The sequence below is a fragment of the Passer montanus genome, unplaced genomic scaffold, assembly GCF_014805655.1.
Source record: "Passer montanus isolate IOZ18808 unplaced genomic scaffold, ASM1480565v1 scaffold72, whole genome shotgun sequence".
Classification (NCBI taxonomy): Eukaryota; Metazoa; Chordata; class Aves; order Passeriformes; family Passeridae; genus Passer; species Passer montanus.
The window spans coordinates 2364931-2386910 of record NW_024372370.1 but is presented as its reverse complement, the minus strand read 5'-3'; the positions used below and the strand labels follow the sequence as shown (position 1 = coordinate 2386910).

Here is a 21980-nt window from a genome sequence, read left to right as displayed (position 1 = left end):
ACCTTGGCGTCTTTAAAAGACAGATCAGACTCCAAGTATATTCAGGTTTAAGGTCTTTCAAGGCTTCTTAGAGAAATGTTGAACACATTTCCTGTACATCCATCAGGTTGGTGACAGGTCTTGCATAACCAAACAAGAAACTCTTGTGTATTGGGGATTTGACTGGCAAAAAACTACTCAAAAGTTCTGCCTTTCAAATACTTAAAAGAAGGAATTATTTTGAGACTTGTTTTGCTCTTGCAAGTTTTGCTTCAATGAAAATGTGTTGTTGATACACATTTTGTTCATTAGGAATGAAATCAGATCATCTCTGTTTCACACATAAATACAAAATTACCCCATGTCCAATTTGGAGCAGTTGCAGAATGCTGCAGCCAAGCTTTTCTTTAGACAGTCCATGTCAGTTTTGGAAGACGGGCTGGTACCAAATGGGTCCTGCAGAAACTCTTAATTTAAATAGAATGCAAGGTTGTCTTCCTTACCCTGCCTTGCACTTTGGCTGTCAGGGCACTGCATGCAGCTGGAGCAAGGCCTAGCTGAAGACAAAGATTTAGGCTGTAAAATTATTACATTATAGCTTAGCAGCAGCCACAGCCTGAAGGCTTCATTTAGGAGTGTCCTTTCTGGAAACTTCTGTATCCAGTTGTTAAAATGTGCTTTCCTGCCTCCGATAAAGTAAAAAATAAAATATGTACAGTCCTGGATGGTGTGAGCTCTTTCTGAGATTAATAGTAACGTTGAGATTGATGGAAAGGTTTTTCCTGTTGCATTTGGTTTTGCTTTAGATTTAGGATTTAATATTTTGCCTGAACACCTCTTAATTTTTGTTGGGGTTTATTGTGTTGTTTTTTCCAGTCTTGGACTTCTTGCATTTAAATGAAATTATTTTCTTCAAAGGATTTAATGCAGTCGTGGTTGAACTAAAATGTATCCAAATAGAAATAATAAATAGCTGCTTTGCATCTCAACCTGATTTTATAGTAATAATTCCCATATTCTCATAACACTTCATATTCTCATGTTTCCAGTCTGTATATAAAGGTTCTGGTTTTACATTTGATGACTTAAGAATTGCCTACTCCTTCATTATAGCAAAGTGTTTGCTTATGCGTAAAGAAAATGAGAAAAAATGAACAGGCAAAGAAAACAAAACAGAGAAGCAAGCACTTCTTAACATTAAAAAAAGAAAACTTGAGAAGGTGGTTAAATTATTTTTGCCTTGAAACAGAGAGAGAAGTTGTAAAAGTGGGAGGCAAGGGGTGAGGGGTGTCACAGAGTTTGGGTTTTCTATCCTCAATTATGCGGTGGCTGCTATGCTGCTGAATTACTCTAAAAGGACTGAATGGTGCCATTATATTCCTTTTCAAAAGTTGTGGGCTATGAAATTCAATCTGAGGTATTTTTAATGAGTGTTCTGAGCCTCAGTTGCAGCTCTTCCCAAGAAACAACGAGCACAGTGTGCCACTAAATAGTGCCAGGGCCGGGGGTTAAACTCATTCAGTTTTTTGCTTGCAGGGAGAGAAAGTAATATCAACATTTATTTGACAGGTATATGCTTGGTTCCAGAGTTCAGCTTCAGTAAAACAGCTTTCCATAAAGAAAATGTTCTGAAAAATGAGGTTCTATCAGCTTCACATCAAACTCCCATCTAGTTTCTGAAAACAAATCTTGTGGTGTGTTTTCCAAAGCCAGTGCCCACAGTGCACATGCTGGGCTTGTTTTGTGGGCATCCTTGTGCTGCAGAATGCTGGCAGGCACATCCCTACGGGCAGAGCCTCGTGGTGGAGGTGCAGCTCATGCCAGATGGAGACATCTGCCCAGTTTCACTCTTGGCTGTCAATTAAACATAGATAATTCAGAGGTAGTCTTTGTTAGAGATGTGCCTGCTGGCCTCCCTGTGTCTCCACTAAGGGTTTTGGTGTCCTAGCTGGAACGGCTTTGCTGTGACTCCCTCCCTTATTGCCCCTCTGAACTAGACACAGCTTTTCAGTGAAGAATTTTTAGCGTGCACCTGGTTTTAAAAAGCCATGTAGCACAAAACTGTTGTTGCCTTCCACTTTTCTTAACTGCTGATTTGCAGAGTTGTGTGTTTCAGATCCTGAGGAAAGCACTGTTTAATGTATCTGCCGTGCAACTCTCACCAAGATCTTAAATTTGTGATGGGCTGGCTCTGGTTTCTGCAGGTCATCACCATGCAGTGTCAAGGCTCTGAGGCTGGAACACATCACGTGGATGATACTCCTCAGAAAGGAAAATAGTCACTTCCAGCAGCGGGTGGTTGCCTTGCTAAGGGGATGAAGAACAGCCACAAACTACTTTTAGTTGTGCTAGTAAAATTAGGCAGAGATGATTCAGCATTTACAGGAGCTAATTTAGGAAATAAGATGACATATTTTTAGTAAGTTTTCTCATTGTTCTTTTAATGCCTCATTTTTCTTGTCCACACTGTGCATTTTAATGATGTTCAAGGAAAGTAATTTTAGTAACAGTGATGCTGCCAAGAGTTTCCCACTGGAAGTCTAAGAATTTAATTGTTGGTGTGTGAAATTTTGCAGCCTTAAACAGTTATTTAAAAGACTTGCTCTGCCACTGCTGATTTCCCACAAATGTTTCACACCTATCTCAAGGACGTTATGGCTGTACTACAAGAAACAGGGTTTGCTTTTTTCTAGGAGAACTATTTAGCTTCTGCAGATACCTGGATTTGGGTTTAGGGGTTTTTTGGCATTACTGAGATCAGCATGCACATTTCATGGGTAAGGATGTGTTGTCTCCATTGGGACAATTTCTTAGAGGATATTTAAACAATAACAACAAAGTTTTCCAGTTTAATTCATAAGCAGGTGTGATCAGAGCACTACTTTTAAATTGATAAAGTGAATTTTAGTTGCATATGTGTGAAATGTAGAATCTTGTAAAATCAGTACAGAAAAGTTAATACAAGATCAGTCTTACTTTCTAACTGAGAGTTAGATACCAGCTAGTTAAAATGCTGTAAACAGAGCCAAAGGAACCAGTGAACCAGGAAACTAATCATGAAGTAACACCATGAGTAACATTTTGTAATAAACAGATGTGTCCTTAGACTACTGTGGCCAAAAGCTGAATATTTTTGGTTTATATGGTTTGTGGTGTTTAGCCAGTGAGTTTGTTTTTCTTTGGCATTGATGAAAGAGGGATGAATGTGTGAAACAAATTCTGTGGATTTTTGTCCCTACAGCTACCTGAGGAGGAAATTCTCCGGGCTCCAAGAATCTACCCCTTTCTTCCCCTTTCTTCTTTACAAAGTGCTCCACTAGCTTTGTGGTGGTTGCTGCTGATTCTGCAGTAACAAACGTCTTGTCCACTAGAAATATGAATAATTGAAAGATGGCAAATAAAATCAGTATTAATATCAGTTTGCATTTGTAAGAACTGCAAAGAAATCATATTATTGGAGGATTACACCTGGAGATGACACGTTGGTTTGTAATGTGAAAAGCTCAGTCTGAAGGTGCCCAACCCATCTCTCATCCATTTTTGTGCTCTCTCATGCACATTGGAATGGCATATATAATAAAAATAGTGTGGGTGGTGTTTGCCCATTAAGGTGCAAAGCTTCATTTTTATGAGCCAAGTGAAAATAGAGCAAGCAGAGGCTCCAATTCCATAGCTTTACTGTACTGTAATTATGGAGATGTGCAGTTACCTGAGGATTTACTGTAGCTGAGTTTTGTATTAGTCTGACTCTGCTGTAAGAGAAAGCTTAACCAAGCGGTACTGAAAATAGCCTCATCATAAAACTCTTCATTAGCTTTGCTAGATAATATTTTTCTTTTTTCTTTTACAGCATTTAACTATTAAAGTGGATTATTTAGTTCACCTAAATTTTACTGTTGGCTGTTTCTACTGAATTTGATTTTTGGGCATTGGAAGAGAGTTTAAGGTGTAGCAAGAGCAGTCCTTCTGCTTCTGCCTATTTTAGAAAATATTTTGACATAAACCAGTTTGTCATGATTAGAAATCCAAGACCATGGGTACAATAACAAATCCATATTTTAAACATAGAAAACTGCAGTTTTCTTTTGGAGACCATGCCAGAAATTCAAGCAAATGAGAGAGTTATTAAACCCCTTCTCTTTGCATTCTTTGCCTCACTAGTTGTTTACTGTGTTGATTTTTGGTTAGCAAAGAAATTCCTAAAAGAATTGTTGTTGAAGTTTGTCATAGTTGATGGAGGGGGGAAGTTTAACTTTGCAGCTGCATTTTTTTAAGGTTAGTAAGATACCTGAAATAAAAACTACCCTGTCTTAAAATCATGCTGTTTGAAAAAAGGCGCCACCGCCACCACCAAAACTGACCAAAGGGTAAAAGTGTGCATCAGAGACTGTGGAAGGCAGCCACTGGCATTAAGGGAATACAGCTTATGTGGTGAGTGTAAAAGCAGTCCACTAAAATCTTGAAAGAAAAAAACACTAAATAGTCTCATTGTACACACACAGCAGATGATCAATTGCCCGTTTTTACGGCAGCATAAGAGACTTATTCTGTTCCTGCTTCTGGCCTCAATCCGCCCTTTGATGGTATGTGCTCAGTCTGTGCAAAAGCATGTGGGATACGTGCCAGGAGTGGAGCCCTCAACTACATTCAAATGGAAAATATCTTCAAAGGAATGAGGTGCCTTTAGGTTATCATAAAAATCTGCCTCTTCTGCAGCCTCTTTTCAAATGGGATGCATACCTGGTGGCTGCAGGTCCACTGCTTAAAAGCAGTGGTGGGAGGGAGTTGTGGCTGCTCTGTTCAAAGGTGTCACTTCAGTGCTGTTCTTTGGCCTGGTATGGAGGAGGGATGAATCACACTTCTTCCAACACTACTCAACTACCCGCTCTAAGCTGAACAGCCAGGTAAAAACTAGTAAGCCCAGGTGTAAGAGCTATCTTGGTCGTCTGATGCTATTTTTGTAGTCATCTAATCCTTCCTATAGGATTAACACCTACGCTTTGAAAGGGAGGAGAGGAGGAGAAGAAGGGCACAGGTTCTCCAAGTGTCTTGGCAGTATTAGGTCCAGAGCAACAACACTCAGACCAGTGATTCTTGCCTTTAATCCCGCTTTTCAGGAAATAGACTTTTGCTAAATGTGAATTATGCATTTAATTTTAGGCTAGTAAGGAGAACTGCTTAAAATATGAAATTTGTCTTCAGATGCTGACAACATTGTTCTCCTGTGAGTAGTTTTAGAGCCTTCTTTGAAATTTCTGACAGGTGCTTAAGAACCCTGTGCTCAATCTCATCTGTGAGGTTATTTTTATTTGCTTATCATGGACAGTTCTTGGTTGGTTTTCTTTCATTTCAAATCTGTATATACGTACATACTTTTTAACAGTTTCAAATAACTGAGAAAGTTGTACTGTTAAGAGCATGGGGTTGTTATTTTTAGTAGTGATTACAACAGTGTATGACTTCAGAAATAGTAATGAAGTTACTGAGTGAAGTTTTCACAATCATGCCGTTCAATGTCATTGTTAAACTGGAGTATAAAAATAATTTGGCAATCTGATAAAAGGCTGATCAGTAGAAGGGATTTTTTATGGTCATTAACCCTGAAAGACCCAATACATTTTACACCTTGTGCTTAACCTTTGTGCCATATAGTATTTAAGTGTTTGTAAAAATCGTTTAGCATGATCAAATTTCACATTTCATTTTGGACCATTTGAGCACCCAGAATGTGATAGGAAGAGGGCGCCAGTGGAAGAAACGCCTGCCTTTATGTGGTGGCAGGTGTGAATTGTAAATGTACCTTTTTCTTTAAGATGAACATAAAGGAATTATTTTCTCTCCTATGAGCACAAGCAAGTAAAAGCAAGTGTAATTAAAACCCAAAACAACACAAACTTCTTTCTGACCCATTCGCAGCAGTTTTGAAGAAGAGAAGGAGAACAGAGTAGTCTGTGTTTCCACATGAAACTATTTCTTACTTCAACCAGAAATCGGACTTACATTTTTCAATGTTCAGAAAAAAGAGTTTATTTTTTTTGGTTCTTTTAAGCTGATATTGCTGCTCAGTAATGTAAAAACAGACAAATAAACAAAAACCTTTCAATCAAAGATCTTGTTCAAATGGCGATCGGAGATTATTTCGCTGAACAGATAAAAAATGGTAAAACTTCTGTTTGACCATAAACATATATGCTTATTTTTGGTACATAATTAGTGAAATAATTGCTGAATTAACTGTGGGAAGTGGTGTAATGTGTCCAAACCTGCTTCTTTTAAAGCTCTGGATATCTTGTATAATGGCTATCAGATATAGCCATGTGCTTTCTGGGGGTTTTTTAAAAACAAAATGTATTGCAGTCTGTGTCAAAGAATGGTCTATAAAAGTACATAGAGGGATAATTTTTTGAAAGGATTGTTTTTTTGCTAGAACAGGAAAGAATTGTTGAACCTATTAAAATATTCACCATTGGAGGATCATAAGCAATATACTGTTTTGGATTTGGTGGAAGTAGAGTGAGGCTGAATTGAGTAGAACTGAGATAATGAGGAAACAGCAAAATATTGAATATATAATGTGTAGAGCAGGCTAGTTTGACTGGGTACCTTTATAGCTAGCAGCTAAATGTGATGATGCACATTATTCATAATTTAGAACTTGACGTTCCCTAAAAATGTAAAGCTACTTTTAAAATGTGATTTCACAGAGCTAAATGAAAGACCGGTTCAAAATGCATTAAAGAATAAGAATGTGTAGCTGGAACTCAGTGATCTTCTTTTTTATTGTAATGAATTTCTAATATTATTTTGGTGTAAGTAAATGGCACATCATGAGAAAAATAATAATTCTCTGGTATATCAGTCTGGCTGGGGCTCACCTCATCTCAGATGGTTCAAGCAGATGTCAGGGTAAAGGATACAGCTGTATTGCTCAGGAGAAGTTCCCTGCCTGTGTGCTCAGATGGCTCGTTTGGGGTGGGAAGAGTTTTTTCATTGATTGTACAGGAACGTGGCTGTCAACAGAAGCCGGAGCAGGGGACTGCCACCTGCTGCAGGTGCTTCCCAGCTCCTGGGACTGCATGTGACCCTCCCCAGCTGTATTCCATCAGGATACCATGCCCTCCTGGTTCCTTTCCCCTGCTGCCTCACAGGGTGGTGGTGTCTGTGGCAGCAAGTGGTCTGGAGGTACAGTCTTGCCACCAGCCTTCATTGCTTCCATGCTTCCGTGTCAGTGACCCCCACGGAGCAGTCTGGTGCTGGCATGGAGCAGGGAAAGCAGCCAAGCTCTGGCTTATGCAGATGCTGCCATGGTGCTGTGGAGCAGGAGCCAGTGAAGCTTGCCTAGAACTTGCTGTGTGAGACATGGCAGCGGGGCCATGCTTCATGTTTGGAAAATGCCTTCCAGGTTCTGTGGAAACCTTGTGTTTTCTCCAAGGCCTTGTAACCACGCTGAAGTCAGGCACAACTGTTGACTTCAGATGATGTCATCGGTGTGGCGCACTCATTCCTGAATGCTCCCTCTGTCAGCTCGTGTTTACTGTGCACTCAATGAGTCCTGGTTCTCTTCCATACCCAGTGGACTCAGCTTTTAATTTATTGTGTTTAAATTTTTTAGTAGGGATGTCATGGAACTACACTGAATCAAGATCTCTCTGAAACCTTATGCGTTCCTGCTTTTGTGGATGTTGTGCTTCTCCTTCTGGTCCTGCAAGGCCAGAGTTTCATCAGGCTCTAAATCTCAGCAGATTTTATATGCACAGCATTTCCTTTGAGGGAACTGTCAGATTTTATTTTGAGATACACTGATCAAAGATAAGATGAGTTTAGAATAATAATATTTACAAATACTAGAGTAAGAAGCATTTGATTTTATTGAGGCATACTCCAGAGAAAATGCCAAGTGACATAAATACAGCAAGACTGCTGTTCAACTGTTTAAATGCCTATAAGAAAAAAAACCTTTATGAAAACACTCAGCAGGTTTTGATCAGAGGCTTTTACTCATGGTCTGAGATCAGACAGCTGTGCACTTCGCAGCTAACCTTGAGTGGTGTGGTAATGCAGGTGGGCTCTCTGCCTTTTTTCCTGTTAGTCAAAAATATAAAAAAAAAAATTTTTTTCCTGTGAGGAAAGATGAAGTTTGATCTTTGTCAAACAGAAGTCCATCAAATACTTTAGCTAGAGATATGTACATACTGACTTGTATGTTACTGTTCCTCTGGTTGTGCAGGAGTAGGAAGGCTTCTTGCTGTGAGGATGACTGATAAACCCATTCTTCCTCTCTCTATCAGCTCCAGCCAAGCTGTGAAAACTGGAGACTACTTTGGAAGCAGGAGTATTTACTTGTAAATGATTTGTAGGTGTGTTTTCAGAGCAGTAAATATCATTCTTACACTCAGTCTAATGTGTTTAATGTTCTTGTGTTGCCTCCAGTGAAGCGCCCTTAGCAGAAAGCTCTTTCATTGGGACAGTGCGTGTGTGTTTGTGCCTGTGTACAGTCATAGGTGGAGTGGAAGGTGTGGGAAGCTTTCTGTTAGAGCTGACATACCAGGCACAGTGGTCAGTGCAGGCTCGGTGGTGAGCACTGGGAATGCTTTTGGTTTAATGAAGCTGGAGAACATGGAGTGTATTCAAATATACTTGCACTTGAGACTTACGTTGGATGCTGTTGTGTCAGATCAAAAGTGCTTTATCTGTAAAAACAGAGGTCTTTTTTTCCCTTCCTTCTTTCCATCCTCTTGGCATTTTACTTTTAATTACTTCAGTTACTGCAAGGTTATGGTGAATGCTTAAAAAATTAGTACTTTTATCAGTGATTGTGCTTTATGGTTTTTTTGACAGTATTCATGAGCCTAATGTTTGCTACAACAAATATTAACAAACAGTTAATAGCTTGAGTGAATGTTGCTTCCTGGTGGCTCAGGTCTCTCAGAAGTACTGGGAATATGTTGGGCAAAAACCTGTTCAGCAAGTTTTTGGAAAAGTGAGCTTGGCTCTTCTCTTCAGACTTTCAAAAGCAGCCACCACTGAAGGGTTCAGTCATTGTGTCTTGCATGACCAGGGTGACAGTGCTGCTCTGGTGGCACATACATCCTAGAAAATGTGCTTTCCCTAGAAATTCAATTTCTCTGGTGTAAGCCTGACTACTGCTTATGTACTTTTCATGGTTCATATTAGAGAATGTTAGATAAATTGCCTTTGGAAAGGTGCTTTTCCCACTTAGGGTACTATCCTAGGTGGAAAAAGCCTGTCTTTATTTTTTGGTATCCCAGTGAAACAGACCAGACTGCATTATGATGCTTTTGGGAGGAGGTAGGATTGAGCAGCTGCCCACTCTCAAGTAGGCTGTTGGTCTGGGCACTGCCTGGAGATGCCAGGGCCTGGGCTCAAGCTGGTCTGTCCACCTGTAATGGTTGTCTTTTCTTCACTTGGTTACTACTGTTTCGTTTTACTCTATTATTTACTGGGCTGAAAGGGAGGAGACCAGTCTATAGGTTGAGTGCAAGTCCAGGATGTGATTGTTCTCTTGTAACAGCAGGGTTTGTGCAATTTAATGGGTTATTATTTGTTCTGAAGTGAGTGTAGACCTATGTTTCAGTGCCTCTTGAGTTAAAATAGGTGCATTTGTCCAAGGAACAAAAATATTTGATTTCAGTGATTGGCCTTTTTATACAGAGACGGGTTTTCGCTGAAGACTTGCTGGTGAACTGTAATTTGTAGTATTTTCTGCAGGTGTGGATTTAATGGATGGGCTGATGAAAAGAATCCTTACAATCAGCAGAGTAGTGGCTCTGGGAGCTAATATTGGGCTAGAACATCTGGTCTTTACAGAGGGAAGGCTTTCAGTGTGTATGACTCCTCCAAATTATTTGCCAGCTCTGCCAGGGTAGCACAGACAGGCCTGGAGCAGCCTCAGTGCCTCCCAGCAGGCGGCTTGGGATAAGCCCATATGAAGTCAGAACCCGGGGCTTGAGCCTGTTGCATATCAGGCAGCACCCAGCAAACCCTCAGTCCTTGGTGCTTCGTATGACAGGTGACAATCCTGGTTGTTGTACGCAGATGTACGTGTTTGAGCCTGTTGCATATCAGGCAGCACCCAGCAAACCCTCAGTCCTTGGTGCTTCGTATGACAGGTGACAATCCTGGTTTCACTGTGTTGTACGCAGATGGACATGCACCATCACTTGAAGGGCCATGGGATAAAATTAAAAATTCACAGCAGAAATTAGCCTTGGTAGACATAAGAAAACTGTATCCCAAGTCCCCCTCTTCTATTTCACAGTACTTCTCCTTCAAAAAATAAAAATGCACTAAAGATGGATTCGGAGCTGCCATGCATGGATGGATGGATATTAATCTTTAGCTTTAAAACTAGTGTAATTGTTGTCAACTGCCCTTGGGTATGGTTGTAATATCCACTGGTTTTGTAAACAGTTTTGGCAGTGTTGTTTGCTGAATAATTTCTTAGCATAATAATTTTTCTGCTAATTAAAAGCATCTTTGTAACCCTAGGCTTTGTTTTCTTCTTACAGCAAAGAGCTCCAGGGAAAGTTTTGCATGATGCTGTTTGCAACCACCTCAACCTTGTTGAAGGCGACTATTTTGGCCTTGAATTTCCAGATCATAAAAAGATGATGGTATGTAAAAGGATTCATTTTCAGCTGGTTTTCATCTGCATGCACACTGTTTTCTCTCCTTCTGCTCCTGACTTGTGAGATATATTTAATCCTCAGACTTCAAATGGAAAAGGACTTCTAAAAAAGAATTGTTCTTTCCCAGTGGAGTTGAAGAAATGTGTTTAAAACCTGATTATTCCTGTCAAATTTCATCTGCATTGAAAGTAATGGCTAATTCAGACACAAGTTGGGAAAGAGTTTTGTTTTTCTAAGTTGCTGTGCAGAAGCTAAAGGCTGAACTGTTACAGAGCCTCAACTCTTGATTTTATAGTCCTGCTTGATTTGGGCAGTTGATAAAAAAACAAAACACATCTGTGTTCTTTCCATCTAGCTAAAATATGCATAAGTATGCATAGTAAAATATGCATGAAATAAATATATTTCTTGGTGAAATGATCAGTAAGAATCTTGTCTGTCATGCCTTAGTGCAGGCATTAGACCATAGACATTAAAACAGAATGCTAGTGATCATAGTGTCCTGGGCTAACTATAATTAAACAGAATTATTTTTAAATGGATGTCAGTCTTTAGAAGGGATCTGCTTTACAGTGTGCTGCTGGAATTACGTGAAGCACACTTCACTAGAAGGGTTAGCATTCTGCCAGATACTCTTGGCTATTGCTTGAGGTAACTTGAGAGCTTAATGTAACTTTTCTCAACAGTACAACTGTAGTACCATTGCAGCAGTGGGTCCAGGTAGCTGTGTTAATAATGGCATTCTGGAATTATTGATATGTGTATGTAAAACTGAAACAAATCCTAACATCTTTTGTATATACAGTTGCCTTTTAGTTTTCTAGAAAATAGAGAAGGTCATTTGATCAACCTTCTCTACTTCACAGGTCATTAAGTTTTAAATAGATGACTGTCTGCATTTTGCTCAGAGACCTGAAGTAAACTAACAGTTTTCAGTCTTGTGAAAACAAAGTGGTTTATTTGCTTGAGGCAGAACACAGGAGAGATTGAGGTGCTGCTGCTGCCTGAGGCCCTCACAGTGGCAGGAATTGACTGGCTGGAATTAGGTCCATACAATCATGGTGGGGGATGCATGGCTCTGAGGAAGAGGAAGGTGGATAAACCCCCTGAAGCACGGTGCCAGTTTGACCTGAAGGAAGATGCTTCCATGCATTGAGCATGGTAACTCAGCTGGCCCCTGCTCTTGCAAAGGGAAGTACCAGCCAAATATCTGAGAGCACCAGTCCATGTTCTTGCTGGTTGGTCCAGTCTTTGCTTCTGAAAAACAGGGGGCTCCACAAAACTTGCCCATATCTAGTCAGCTGTGCCCCAAGAATGGTGAAATTCAGTGGAATTAATGCCTTCAACCACCCAAAAGCAACTCACAGAAACTCTGAAGCAGAAGATTTGATTATGTTGTTTCAATGTGGAGCAGCACTCTGAGAGTATTATTTACACTTAGCTTATTGTAACCAGTTTATATGATTCAATTGAGGTGAATGTTCCCATGGGATTTAAAAATGTCTGAGCTTCATAAAGGCCATAATGTAGAACTCAAGCGTTGTAGAAGTAAAAAACTCTGCAGTTTAATGGTATGTCTGAGAAATAAACTGCACATGCATATTTTATATTCATATCATCTGAAGAGAATGAGTTGCTTTTCCAGTGTAGAGTGAAATGTAAAAGGAAAAATAAATATTTAGAGCATATTTGTTTGGATGTAATCATATGTATGTGAAGTCATATATTCACAATTTGGCTGTGTTTATTTCAACATGCAAGGCTCCAGATCTCATATCTGACATATTGACAGTGGTATGTCAAGTTGCCTGGGAGCTGTGCACATTCAAGCATGCCATGCTTGGAGCAGACAAGATCTGCATGGGAGATGATTGTGGAGGGTCTGAGTGCTCCACTTCCTGCTGGGACAAGGAGAAAAACGAGGCACTGTGGCCAGGCCTGGGGTTTCACAGAGTTTCATCACGCTTGATGTCTGCCCCAGTTCTCCAGCTGCTGAAATCTGGTCACCATCGTGGAATGCCAGCCTTTGTTTAACAAATAAATAATCTAGCCTTGTAGTTCTGGAGAAAATGAAAAACATTAATCTTAATTAAGTCCTTGCATTTGTTTTCCTTTCTGGTTTATAAACCAGTGTCAGATTGATGGTGTTTAAGTACAGTGTGGGAGCTGCACGATGCAGAAGTTTTGATTGCTTGGGTTTGGCCATGGTGGTGACATTGTCATTTTGCCCCCCCTTTCTCACTACATGCATTCAGTACATGCATTTGCACTATCCAGCAGTCAGTTTAAGGATGTTATGACTTCCTTGTAGGATGGTTGGGAAAGTAGAGAGAGGAATGGTGCACTTGTATGCTCATGCTGTACCATAAACTACCTCTGTGGAGAAGAGAGGGGGTTTTTGTGGGTTTTCTTTTTTTTCCTTTGTTTTTTTGGTGGGTCTTTTGTGAGTTTGTTTGCTTGTTTTGGGGATTTTGTGTTTTGTTTATTTGTTTGTTTTTGGCATCAAGTAAAAGACATTATTCTCATAATCGTGTAAATTGGCTATTTCATATTCGAAGTTTCTTTTTCCCCTCTCATTATACTTGGCAAAGTCCCTGACCTTTGTTGCAGATTATGTGCATGCGAACTTTCTGAAACAAAACAGTGTTAAGTTATTCAAGTGTCAAAGTGCGTCAGGACCAGTTTAACATGTGGTAAAAACTGTGTTGCTGTTCTTGGATAACCAAGTTTCTTTAAACTGTGAAACGAAAGAAAAATACTTTCCTAGACTGAGAAACATAAGAAGAATTACATTGAGTAACATTAGTGCGTGGGAAAGGGCAGGGCTGTGAGGTCTCTGCTAATTGGAATCCCTCATATTAGTAATAATAAAAATGGCACATGGCATTGGAACAGTTACAGCAGTGATACAGGCCTGCTCCTGTCTGGCTTCTCAGCTGATTTTGGGAAATGGGTATTTTGAGTATGTTTCAGTCTCTGCATAATCTAAAATTACGAAAGGTCAAAGAAGTAGTAATTCTAATACATACTCTTTTTCTAGAGGAGGACTCAGTTAATTTGGTTTTTAATGGCTTTAACCTTTGTGATGGTTGTAGAGTGTTCTTCCACAAGTTCCAGATGTCTTCAAGGGAGGCCCTGTGCAGTTTAGTGAGATAACAAAATATAAATCATGGGCATGGGTGGTTACCCATGGACTCTGAGCACTATGAGCTGTCTCAGGACCTGTGAATCATCTGGCTTTTTTTTTACCTTCTGCGTGACTGTCCCTTGGCTTTTTGTAACATTTTGCCCCAGCCTTTCTAACTTGAGACTGCAGGATGAGGGGATAGGCTCTCAAAACTGTATTTCCACCCACTGCTTTACTTTTGGAAGCTGAAGGGAAGACCCCCACACTGTCCTGGAAAATTAGTTGTCAAGTGACCCACACACAGAAGTTACGCTGTTAAGAATGCCTGGGCCTGAATTTCACAGCTTTATAGAAAAGAGAAAATGTTTTACAGGTCAAAAGTAAGCTTTCTACCACCCATCCTTGTCCTGTTGTCTGCTTCACACCTGTGATCTGGGAGGACTTTCCTCCTGCAGGTGGTGGGAGGGAGGCTGCTTCACCTCCATGGAGCCCAGCAACAGAACTCCACATTTAGGGCCAGACCTCATACTGGGCTTCCTGTTGGGTCCCCCATACCAGTAGGCTGCTGACATCTCATTTCTCCATTTGTCCAGCCTCAAAGGCAAGCATCAGCTCCATTCACTTCCCTTTCTCAAGATCATTCAGGGTTTGGAACTCAATGACAATATAGGACTGTCTTTGACTAAACTCCTCATTTCAGTTGTTCTTTCCACAAAATTAATGGCTCCTGACCACATGTGCTGGGATTGTTGGTGTCTGGGACAAGTGAGGGGGAGATTACCTTGCTGTTTCCCAGCTCTCTGAATCTCTACTGAATGGCACAGCCCCATTCATAGTGCTGTTTCCTGAACATCTCCCAGAATTTTGGGGAGAAAACTCACCCTGTATAATTAAAGAAAGCATAATGACCACCCTGGAAAAAATAAATAGTTAACTGATAATCTAGGTATTGCAATTAAAAATGCTCCTCTGGTAGTTTGTTTAGATATGATAACATCACTTTCTTTTGTTTTCAGGTGTGGCTCGATCTTTTGAAGCCTGTTATGAAACAGATTAGAAGTAAGTACTTCCTTGTTGACATTTCTTTCCCCAGTCTGAGAGTACTTGAATAAATTAGGACTCTCTCGGTTGCAATCTTTATATTCTCAACCTTCTGCGCTAAATGTTGCTGGAATTATTTTCTGATTCTGGCCTGTCCTTAAAAGATGTGCCTGTGAAGTTATGTCACATGAGCGTATGAACAGGCTGACCCCACCCCATGGGAGGCTGGGGTTTAGTCAGTCTCTGGGAGAGGCACTGGTGGCAGTGGAGGGAACAGCTTTGTAGAGAAAAAGAGTGCACTAAAAGAAGGACTAAAGGAACATACATTGCTGGCTGGTAGTAGCAGGAATCAGGATAGAAGGGAGACTACAGGAAGGCTTTATTACTGGGAAGGAGCTGGTAGATGTATTACAGCTGTGTGGACATTGCTGCAGAACCTGGGACTTGCGGAGACAAGGAGGAGGAAAAAGTTGGAATGGGTGGGTGGACAGTGGGTGGTAGGAAAGAGCAGGAAATTGTAAATAGCCACCAGCTCTAAAAAGAATAGAAGTGAACAGGAAAGGTTCTGATTATTTTGTTTCTCTGTCAACTGTCAGCCAAGTTCTTAATTTATGGAGCTTAGCCATTGAGATTCAGTTTTTCTAGGTGCTTTTCTGGTCATATTAGTCTGAGTGTATGCTCTGGCAGCTCCCCCTCTCACAAGACAGGTATGCATTGGTCCTTTTGTCACTGGTCATACTTGTAAGAATTGGAACAAATGTGCTGTTGTTAAAACAGAAATAGTAATTTGCTAGTGGACTTCAAAACTAGAGTGTATTTTACCTCCCTCCTGTTCTGAAGCAAGGAAAGTAGATACACATATATTTTATTGGATCAACTGATGTAATTGCTAAAAACATACTTGGTTTTAGCACAATAGCCCTTGACCAAGTTACTGTTTTATTTTATTGTGTGTAAATTTTATTGGGCAGTCTCCAAATATCCTGCGTACTAACAAAGGACACGAGGTTAGCATGTCTGTATGCACTGCAGGTTATGTGAATCATCCCTTGTACATCACTGTGCATATTTGGCCAGCATGTTATTGATGTTTGTTAACTTCCTTTGACATTTTCCCTAGGACCGAAGCACGTTGTTGTAAAATTTGTGGTAAAATTCTTCCCACCCGACCACGCTCAGCTGCAGGAGGAACTGACAAGGTTAGTAGCTGTGTGACTGTTTCTTCTTGTTAAATATCTGATGGACAGAGGGAAGAAAATGGAATTTGAGATGACTGGGTAAGGATTTATGACTGCCTCTTACTTTTAGCTTTGTGTTATTTGTCCCAGCCTTGAATGCACCTGAAAAAACAGGGCCTAAGATTCAGCTGCAATCTGTGCTGAGAGGTTCTGCAAAGTGCAGGAGGCCTTTGCATCCTTGGATATGGAGTCCTGGGAGAGCTTTACTAACTTCAAGAGAAGTCAGTTTGGCAACAGAGTTCTCTGTTTGGCATGATCAAGTCATGTATGGGCGCCCTGGGGTACCTCTGCCAGGGGACATGCGTGACTCTGCACCCCCATTTGGGAGAGAGCTGTTTTGTGTGAATTGCTGATTTGCAGCAGCCTTGGACCCTGTCTTATAGCCAACACAAATGCCAAAGGTTTGCACAGGTGGAAGTGTGACTTTGGAGATGGACAAATGAAAAGGACTTCGAAGGAATAAAATTAAAAATAAGAATGTAGAGAAAGATGCACACATATGCAGACAGAGTACCTTAATACTAATGTTTAAATGCCTTTCAGTGCATTTCAAAAACTTCATTTAAGCTTTGAATTTCACACTGTATTGGCACAAAAACTCCTATTTCTCTGTGAGTAAATATGTGTACGAGGAACCCATTAAGGTGTTTTTTTGTTTTTTTTTTACTAGCAGGTGCTTCATTTATGGTCAGAAACATTGCTTTGTTGTGGTATTTCTTCATGGCAAATTTTCACTCTTTTTCTGGTCTACAGTATTATTAGCTTTTAATTACATGTTTCTATTCTGATTCAGAATATTCACTATTAGTTTTTATTTTCAATCTTCTCAAAAGACAAAGTCCTCTTTTGCAGAGAGTTCTGGTGTCCTTATGACTTGCATTATAAAGAACAAGTCTACTTTTGTGGTGTTCACTGTTTATCTTTGTCATGTTTTATTTTGGCAATAGAGCATTGGAATAGAAAAAAAATAAATAATTGATATTGCTTGATGGCCTGGGAAGAGAAAAGTAGAAATGTGGGGTAGGCAGAAGGAGTATTTACTTGGTAAAGACTAAAGAATAAAAGAAAGTAAAAAGAATAAAGGGATGAATGAAAACTCGCAACATGATATTATTAATGAAACATTTCTGTTTCTGAATAGGTACTTGGCATATCTGTTTCTTAGTATGTGAACTGAAAATTAATTTTTGGTGATCTCTCTCTGTACCTGGAGATGTGTATCTTAGTCCTAATGACTTTTTTTTTTTGTTAGATTTTAAATATGTATGCTAAGGGACTTGAGTATATATATACATAGCACTGTGTAGGATGTGAAAGTATATCCATGGGGAACTGCTTCATCACTTCAAGAAGAAGAGACTATAACATTTTTGTGCTATGTTCCTCTACCAGGGTGAATTTTGTATGGGTAGACAGATGTCTGCAGGTTTCAGAAGGATGTTACATAGATCTGCTGTATTATTTCAGTATGTACACCCAAAGCACTTCTCCATACTCCTCAAATCAGCTTGCCCCTTTCATTTGGTGTGCCTACATCTTCTCATTCAGAAACCCACTGTTCAAATGAGAGCTTTTGTCTAAATCTATTAAAATCTAGTCTTACTAAAATTATTGAGATCCTAGTATGAGTTCTCCAGAGGAGCTGCAGTCTTTGGAAGGCTTGTTAAGGTGTGTCTCACCACTTCAGGTTTCATACCAGCTGTAGGAAAAAATGCCCATTGCTAGCTCTTCTTTTTTGAGGGAAGAATTGGATACTGAGTGGAACTAAGCAAATTTCTGTTGAAGCTAGAAGAAATTTAAATGATGGAATAATGTCTTAGACTTCTGTTGTCTCTGCATTTAAGCTGGCGCTGTAGAATTGCTCTGCATGGCTGAAATGGTTCGGAGGCAATGTTAGAAAGGGCTGGTACATGGACAGTGCAGATATTAGGGCCACAAAGGTGTCAGAGCTAGCTAGAGTAGTTTGGTCAAGATTTTGTGTCTCATTCCCAAGTTAGTGCCAAGGTGGAAGTTTAGAGTTCACTTTGTATTCTACAAGAACCAACTGATAACTCTGAATCACTGGTTTATCTGTCATTTCTTCATGGTTAGAAGCAGCTGCATTATCTCTTGCTGAATACTTAATAGCTGTCACGTTTTCTAGCACTGTCATATCTCGTTGCTCTGGTTCCAGATGGAGGGAGGAAGAGAGAAAAATAGAGATTATCTTGGTTCTTCAAGGCAGCCACCATCTACAACTCTAATGGCAGTAATACAGTATCTGTTGTGTTTTATTTACCCTCTAAACTTAGGTAATTCAGATCACTTCTGTAGATTCCAAAGTGTGAAGGGAAGGTGCAGTCAAAGCCAGAGTTAGGATACTTTCCCCTCTTTCCCTCCTGCTTTGTGTAACCTTTTGTTCACTTTTGTTTTGCAGGTACCTATTTGCATTGCAAGTGAAGCAGGACCTGGCACAGGGAAGGCTAACATGTAATGATACCAGCACTGCCCTCCTAATCTCACATATAGTACAGTGTAAGTTCCCTTTTTATTTCTTTCCAGACAGATAAACAGGATGCTTGGTTGGACATGTTTTGCAGGGTTACCTGTTAGAAGCTGCTTTAGGGACAGGTTCAAGCCATATCGACAATTTATTGTAGCTCTGTGTAATAGCATTCAAATACAGATAATTTACTATTTCAAACAAAGAAGAGTTTCTGATTACTGGATTTGAGTTTGTAAAGCAATTGATAGGTTGCCAAAGATAGTTTAAAAATTATACTTTGCAGGCAGTGGCAAACATGTTGAATTCTGCTGAAATCCTGTTTTATTATACTTTGCATCATGTCAGTAGGGTATTCAGATTCCTGGAGATCTGTATGCTGTCTAGAGAATGTAGTAAATAAACATGCTTAGAATGCCAGGTTAAATCACAGTCCTAAGAGGAAAAGGATAGGGAAGAAAAGAAAACAATAGATTATAAGCCCCCCCACCTTTTTTTTTATTGCAAAGCATGCACAATAACACTGTCTAGTAGAATCATGCATTAATTTTGTTCATGGCATCAAAGTTTTTTTTAGCTTCCACAACACTTGAAAGACAGTATATGTTTCCCTTTTCAAGACTTTATGGATACTCATCTTGAGAATAACATTAGGAAAAAACCACTTAGCAGCAAGTATAATGGTTGTAATAGACATTGTTTTGCATGGTCCTTGTACAATTGTACAATGTGCTTGCACTGCGATGCTACTGTATGGAAAGTAGAGTCAGTAAAGACATTTGGGAGCTCTTTGGAGGTGAGCAGAAAAATCTCATGATTCTCTGTCATAGTCTGTTGAAGTGTTAGGGCAGTTTCTCACCAATTGCTGTTGGAAAGGCAGGTGTTTTATGGTTCTCTTTGCCATGGTCATCATTGACCAGTGGGAGCGAGTCACAGTAAGATGCTGTGAAATTCTATAGTCCTCATACTATTTTAAAATTGAGTGTTTTGGCAGCACAGACTTAAAACCTTGCTAGTCAAGGATTTTATTTTTTTTGTCTCCTGTTTTTTCCTGCTACAGTATCCAACAATCCAGCTGTATTTCTTTTTTTGGTTAAGCTAGTTCTAGTTTTATTTAATCTCAGACAATTAAAAGAATCTTCGTAATTTGGGGAAATTGAGTCTCATTTGCTAAGCTGCATTTTAGGAGGCTGAGTTTTCCTACTAAATGTCTGTGCACCAAAGAAAGATGTTGAGGAGCAGACACCCTAATGCATGTGTCTCTTTTCATTTGAGGTATTGATTTATGATCATGTTTGCTAGAAAACTCTGCTAGAAGTTTGCTGTTGTCCTTTTTATTTGTCCATTTTGTGTCTCATGAACATTTTTCTGTGAAAATTTTCTCTGGTAAGGGTCCATAGCTGTACTTACTTGCATGGCTGTCTTTATTTTGTCTCTAGCTTATTTTTCAATAAATAAGCAAAAGAAATATTATGTATTTGTCTGCAATAAAAATCAGAATAAACAGATGATAAGAGTAATGGTATCAAAAGGGAAAGATTGAGAATGCAGGTTAGTTATTGTATGTCTTACTAATGCTGTGCCAGTGAGTGGTTTCCATGGGGAATATCTGATTCCAGGAGGCCCATATATTATGTATGTAAGCTTATGTCAATGTTCTATACTGTTACTTATCATAAAATCACAATATTACAGCAAATAGGTTTCTGCTAAATTAGCATGTATATTACAGAATGATTTTTTATTTGAAGTATTCTATTTAAAACTACCTTAAAAGCATTGTAAAAAGTGTTAGAAGTGAGAGGACACTTGGATACTGCAAATGATGCACTGCAGTGACTGTGTGAAGATGGACTGACCATGAGCCAGAGTGTGCCCAGGTGGCCAAGAAGGCCAGTGTCACCCTGGCCTGCATCAAGAACAGTGTGGCCAGCAGAACCAGGGCTGTAATTGTCTGTCCCCTTGTACTGAGCACTGGTGAGGCCACCCCTCAAGTCCTATGTCCAGTTTTGTGTCCCTCAAAACACTCAGGTGCTGGAGTGTGTCCAGAGAAGGGCAAGGAAGCTGGGGAAGGTTCTGGAGCAAAGGTGTTATTAGGAGCAGCTGAGGGAGCTGAGGTGGTTTAGCCTGGTGAAAAGGAGGACTTGGGGGGCCTTATCATTGTCTAGAATTGCCTGACAGGAGGTTGTAGCCAGGTGGAGGTCACCCTCTTCTCCCAGGTAACAAGTGACAGGACAAGAGGAAATGGCCTCAAGTTGTACCAGGGAAGCTTTAGATTGGATACTAGGAAAAATTTCTTCATGGAAATAAAAAATTTAAGCATTGGAATCAGCTTCTCCAGGAAGTGGTAGAGTCACCATCCCTGGAGATATTTAAGAGACGTGTAGATGTGGCACTCAGGGAATGATTACTGGTGGACTTGGCAGTGCTGGGTTAACAGTTGGACTTGGTGGTCTTAGAGGTATTTCCCAAATTAAGCAATTCTGTAATTCTGTCATAAGAGGAAAAGAGCTGAAATACAAAGCATCAGATTATCAGAAGTGCTAATGCAGACAGAATACTGCGTGGTGTAGTGCACTGGCCAGGTAAGAGAAAAAACATCAGCAGTGTAAATAAGTCTTTGGCTAAATCACATGAAAAGATTTTAAAGAATAGTTGCACGTGAGGCTGACAATATTTGCAGTGTATTTCCCTCTCATTCTTGATTGAGTACTACTAGAAAGTTATTTAAGGTGGAAAAGGAGAGTAAGGTAGTAAGTAAAAGCTTGTTGAGTACGAGGTCAGAGAGAATGAATTCAGAAGTAACTTAAAAGCCAGGAAGAAAATTTTGATAGTGGATTAGCAGTTTAAAAATGCTGAGAACATTTGAAAAATCATGTAGAGTTGAAGAAAGTGTCTTCTGTACTGTTGACTCTGAAGAAAACCCTGCAGGAGGTGTGTTAAGCTCATCTGTGTACACAGACATGGTGGTTTTGAACTGCATTTTGAAGAATCCAAGCCCATGTTATTTGAGATGTTGCAAACTTAGGTGGGTTTATGGCTTCATTAAAGAACAGGAACTTGCCATTTATTTGAGGTAGGATTAAAAACCTTGAAGATTTTTGAGACTGGGATGAGTAAAACTGGAAGCAGAGAGCTGTTTCTGAGATGGGGACAAACAGGACAATTTTAAAAAGGGAAATTCTCAAAGGTTGTGTAATATTTCTACCATTTTAAGGAATAATTGAGAGCAGATGGGGTGAATAAGGGGTGTAAATCAGAATGTGTCAGTTTTCAACTCTTTTCCACCTCTGACCTTCAAGGTAAAAAATGTCATCATGTGTCTGCAGGCAGTTTGGGTCAAAAAAGCTACTGCTCTGTCATTCACAGATGCTTTGGTTCCTCATTCTCAGTGCCTGCACAGGCTATTGCTTCCCCTGTGCATTTAAGGTACATCTGATCCCAGTTTGTCAGAAATGCAGTGT

General features: G+C 39.9%; 1 protein-coding gene across 5 annotated transcripts in view; it reads left to right on the top strand.

Annotated features, from left to right (window-relative positions):
* Positions 1-21980, top strand: part of FARP1 (FERM, ARH/RhoGEF and pleckstrin domain protein 1) — a 201286-nt gene that overhangs the window by 123225 nt on the left and 56081 nt on the right. For all 5 annotated transcript variants that reach the window (XM_039730416.1, XM_039730415.1, XM_039730412.1 and 2 more), the window contains exons 3-6: positions 10509-10613; positions 14772-14814; positions 15917-15995; positions 18451-18548. In XM_039730416.1, the coding sequence (XP_039586350.1) occupies positions 10509-10613; positions 14772-14814; positions 15917-15995; positions 18451-18548 (325 nt within the window). The remainder of the gene's footprint in view (positions 1-10508; positions 10614-14771; positions 14815-15916; positions 15996-18450; positions 18549-21980) is intronic.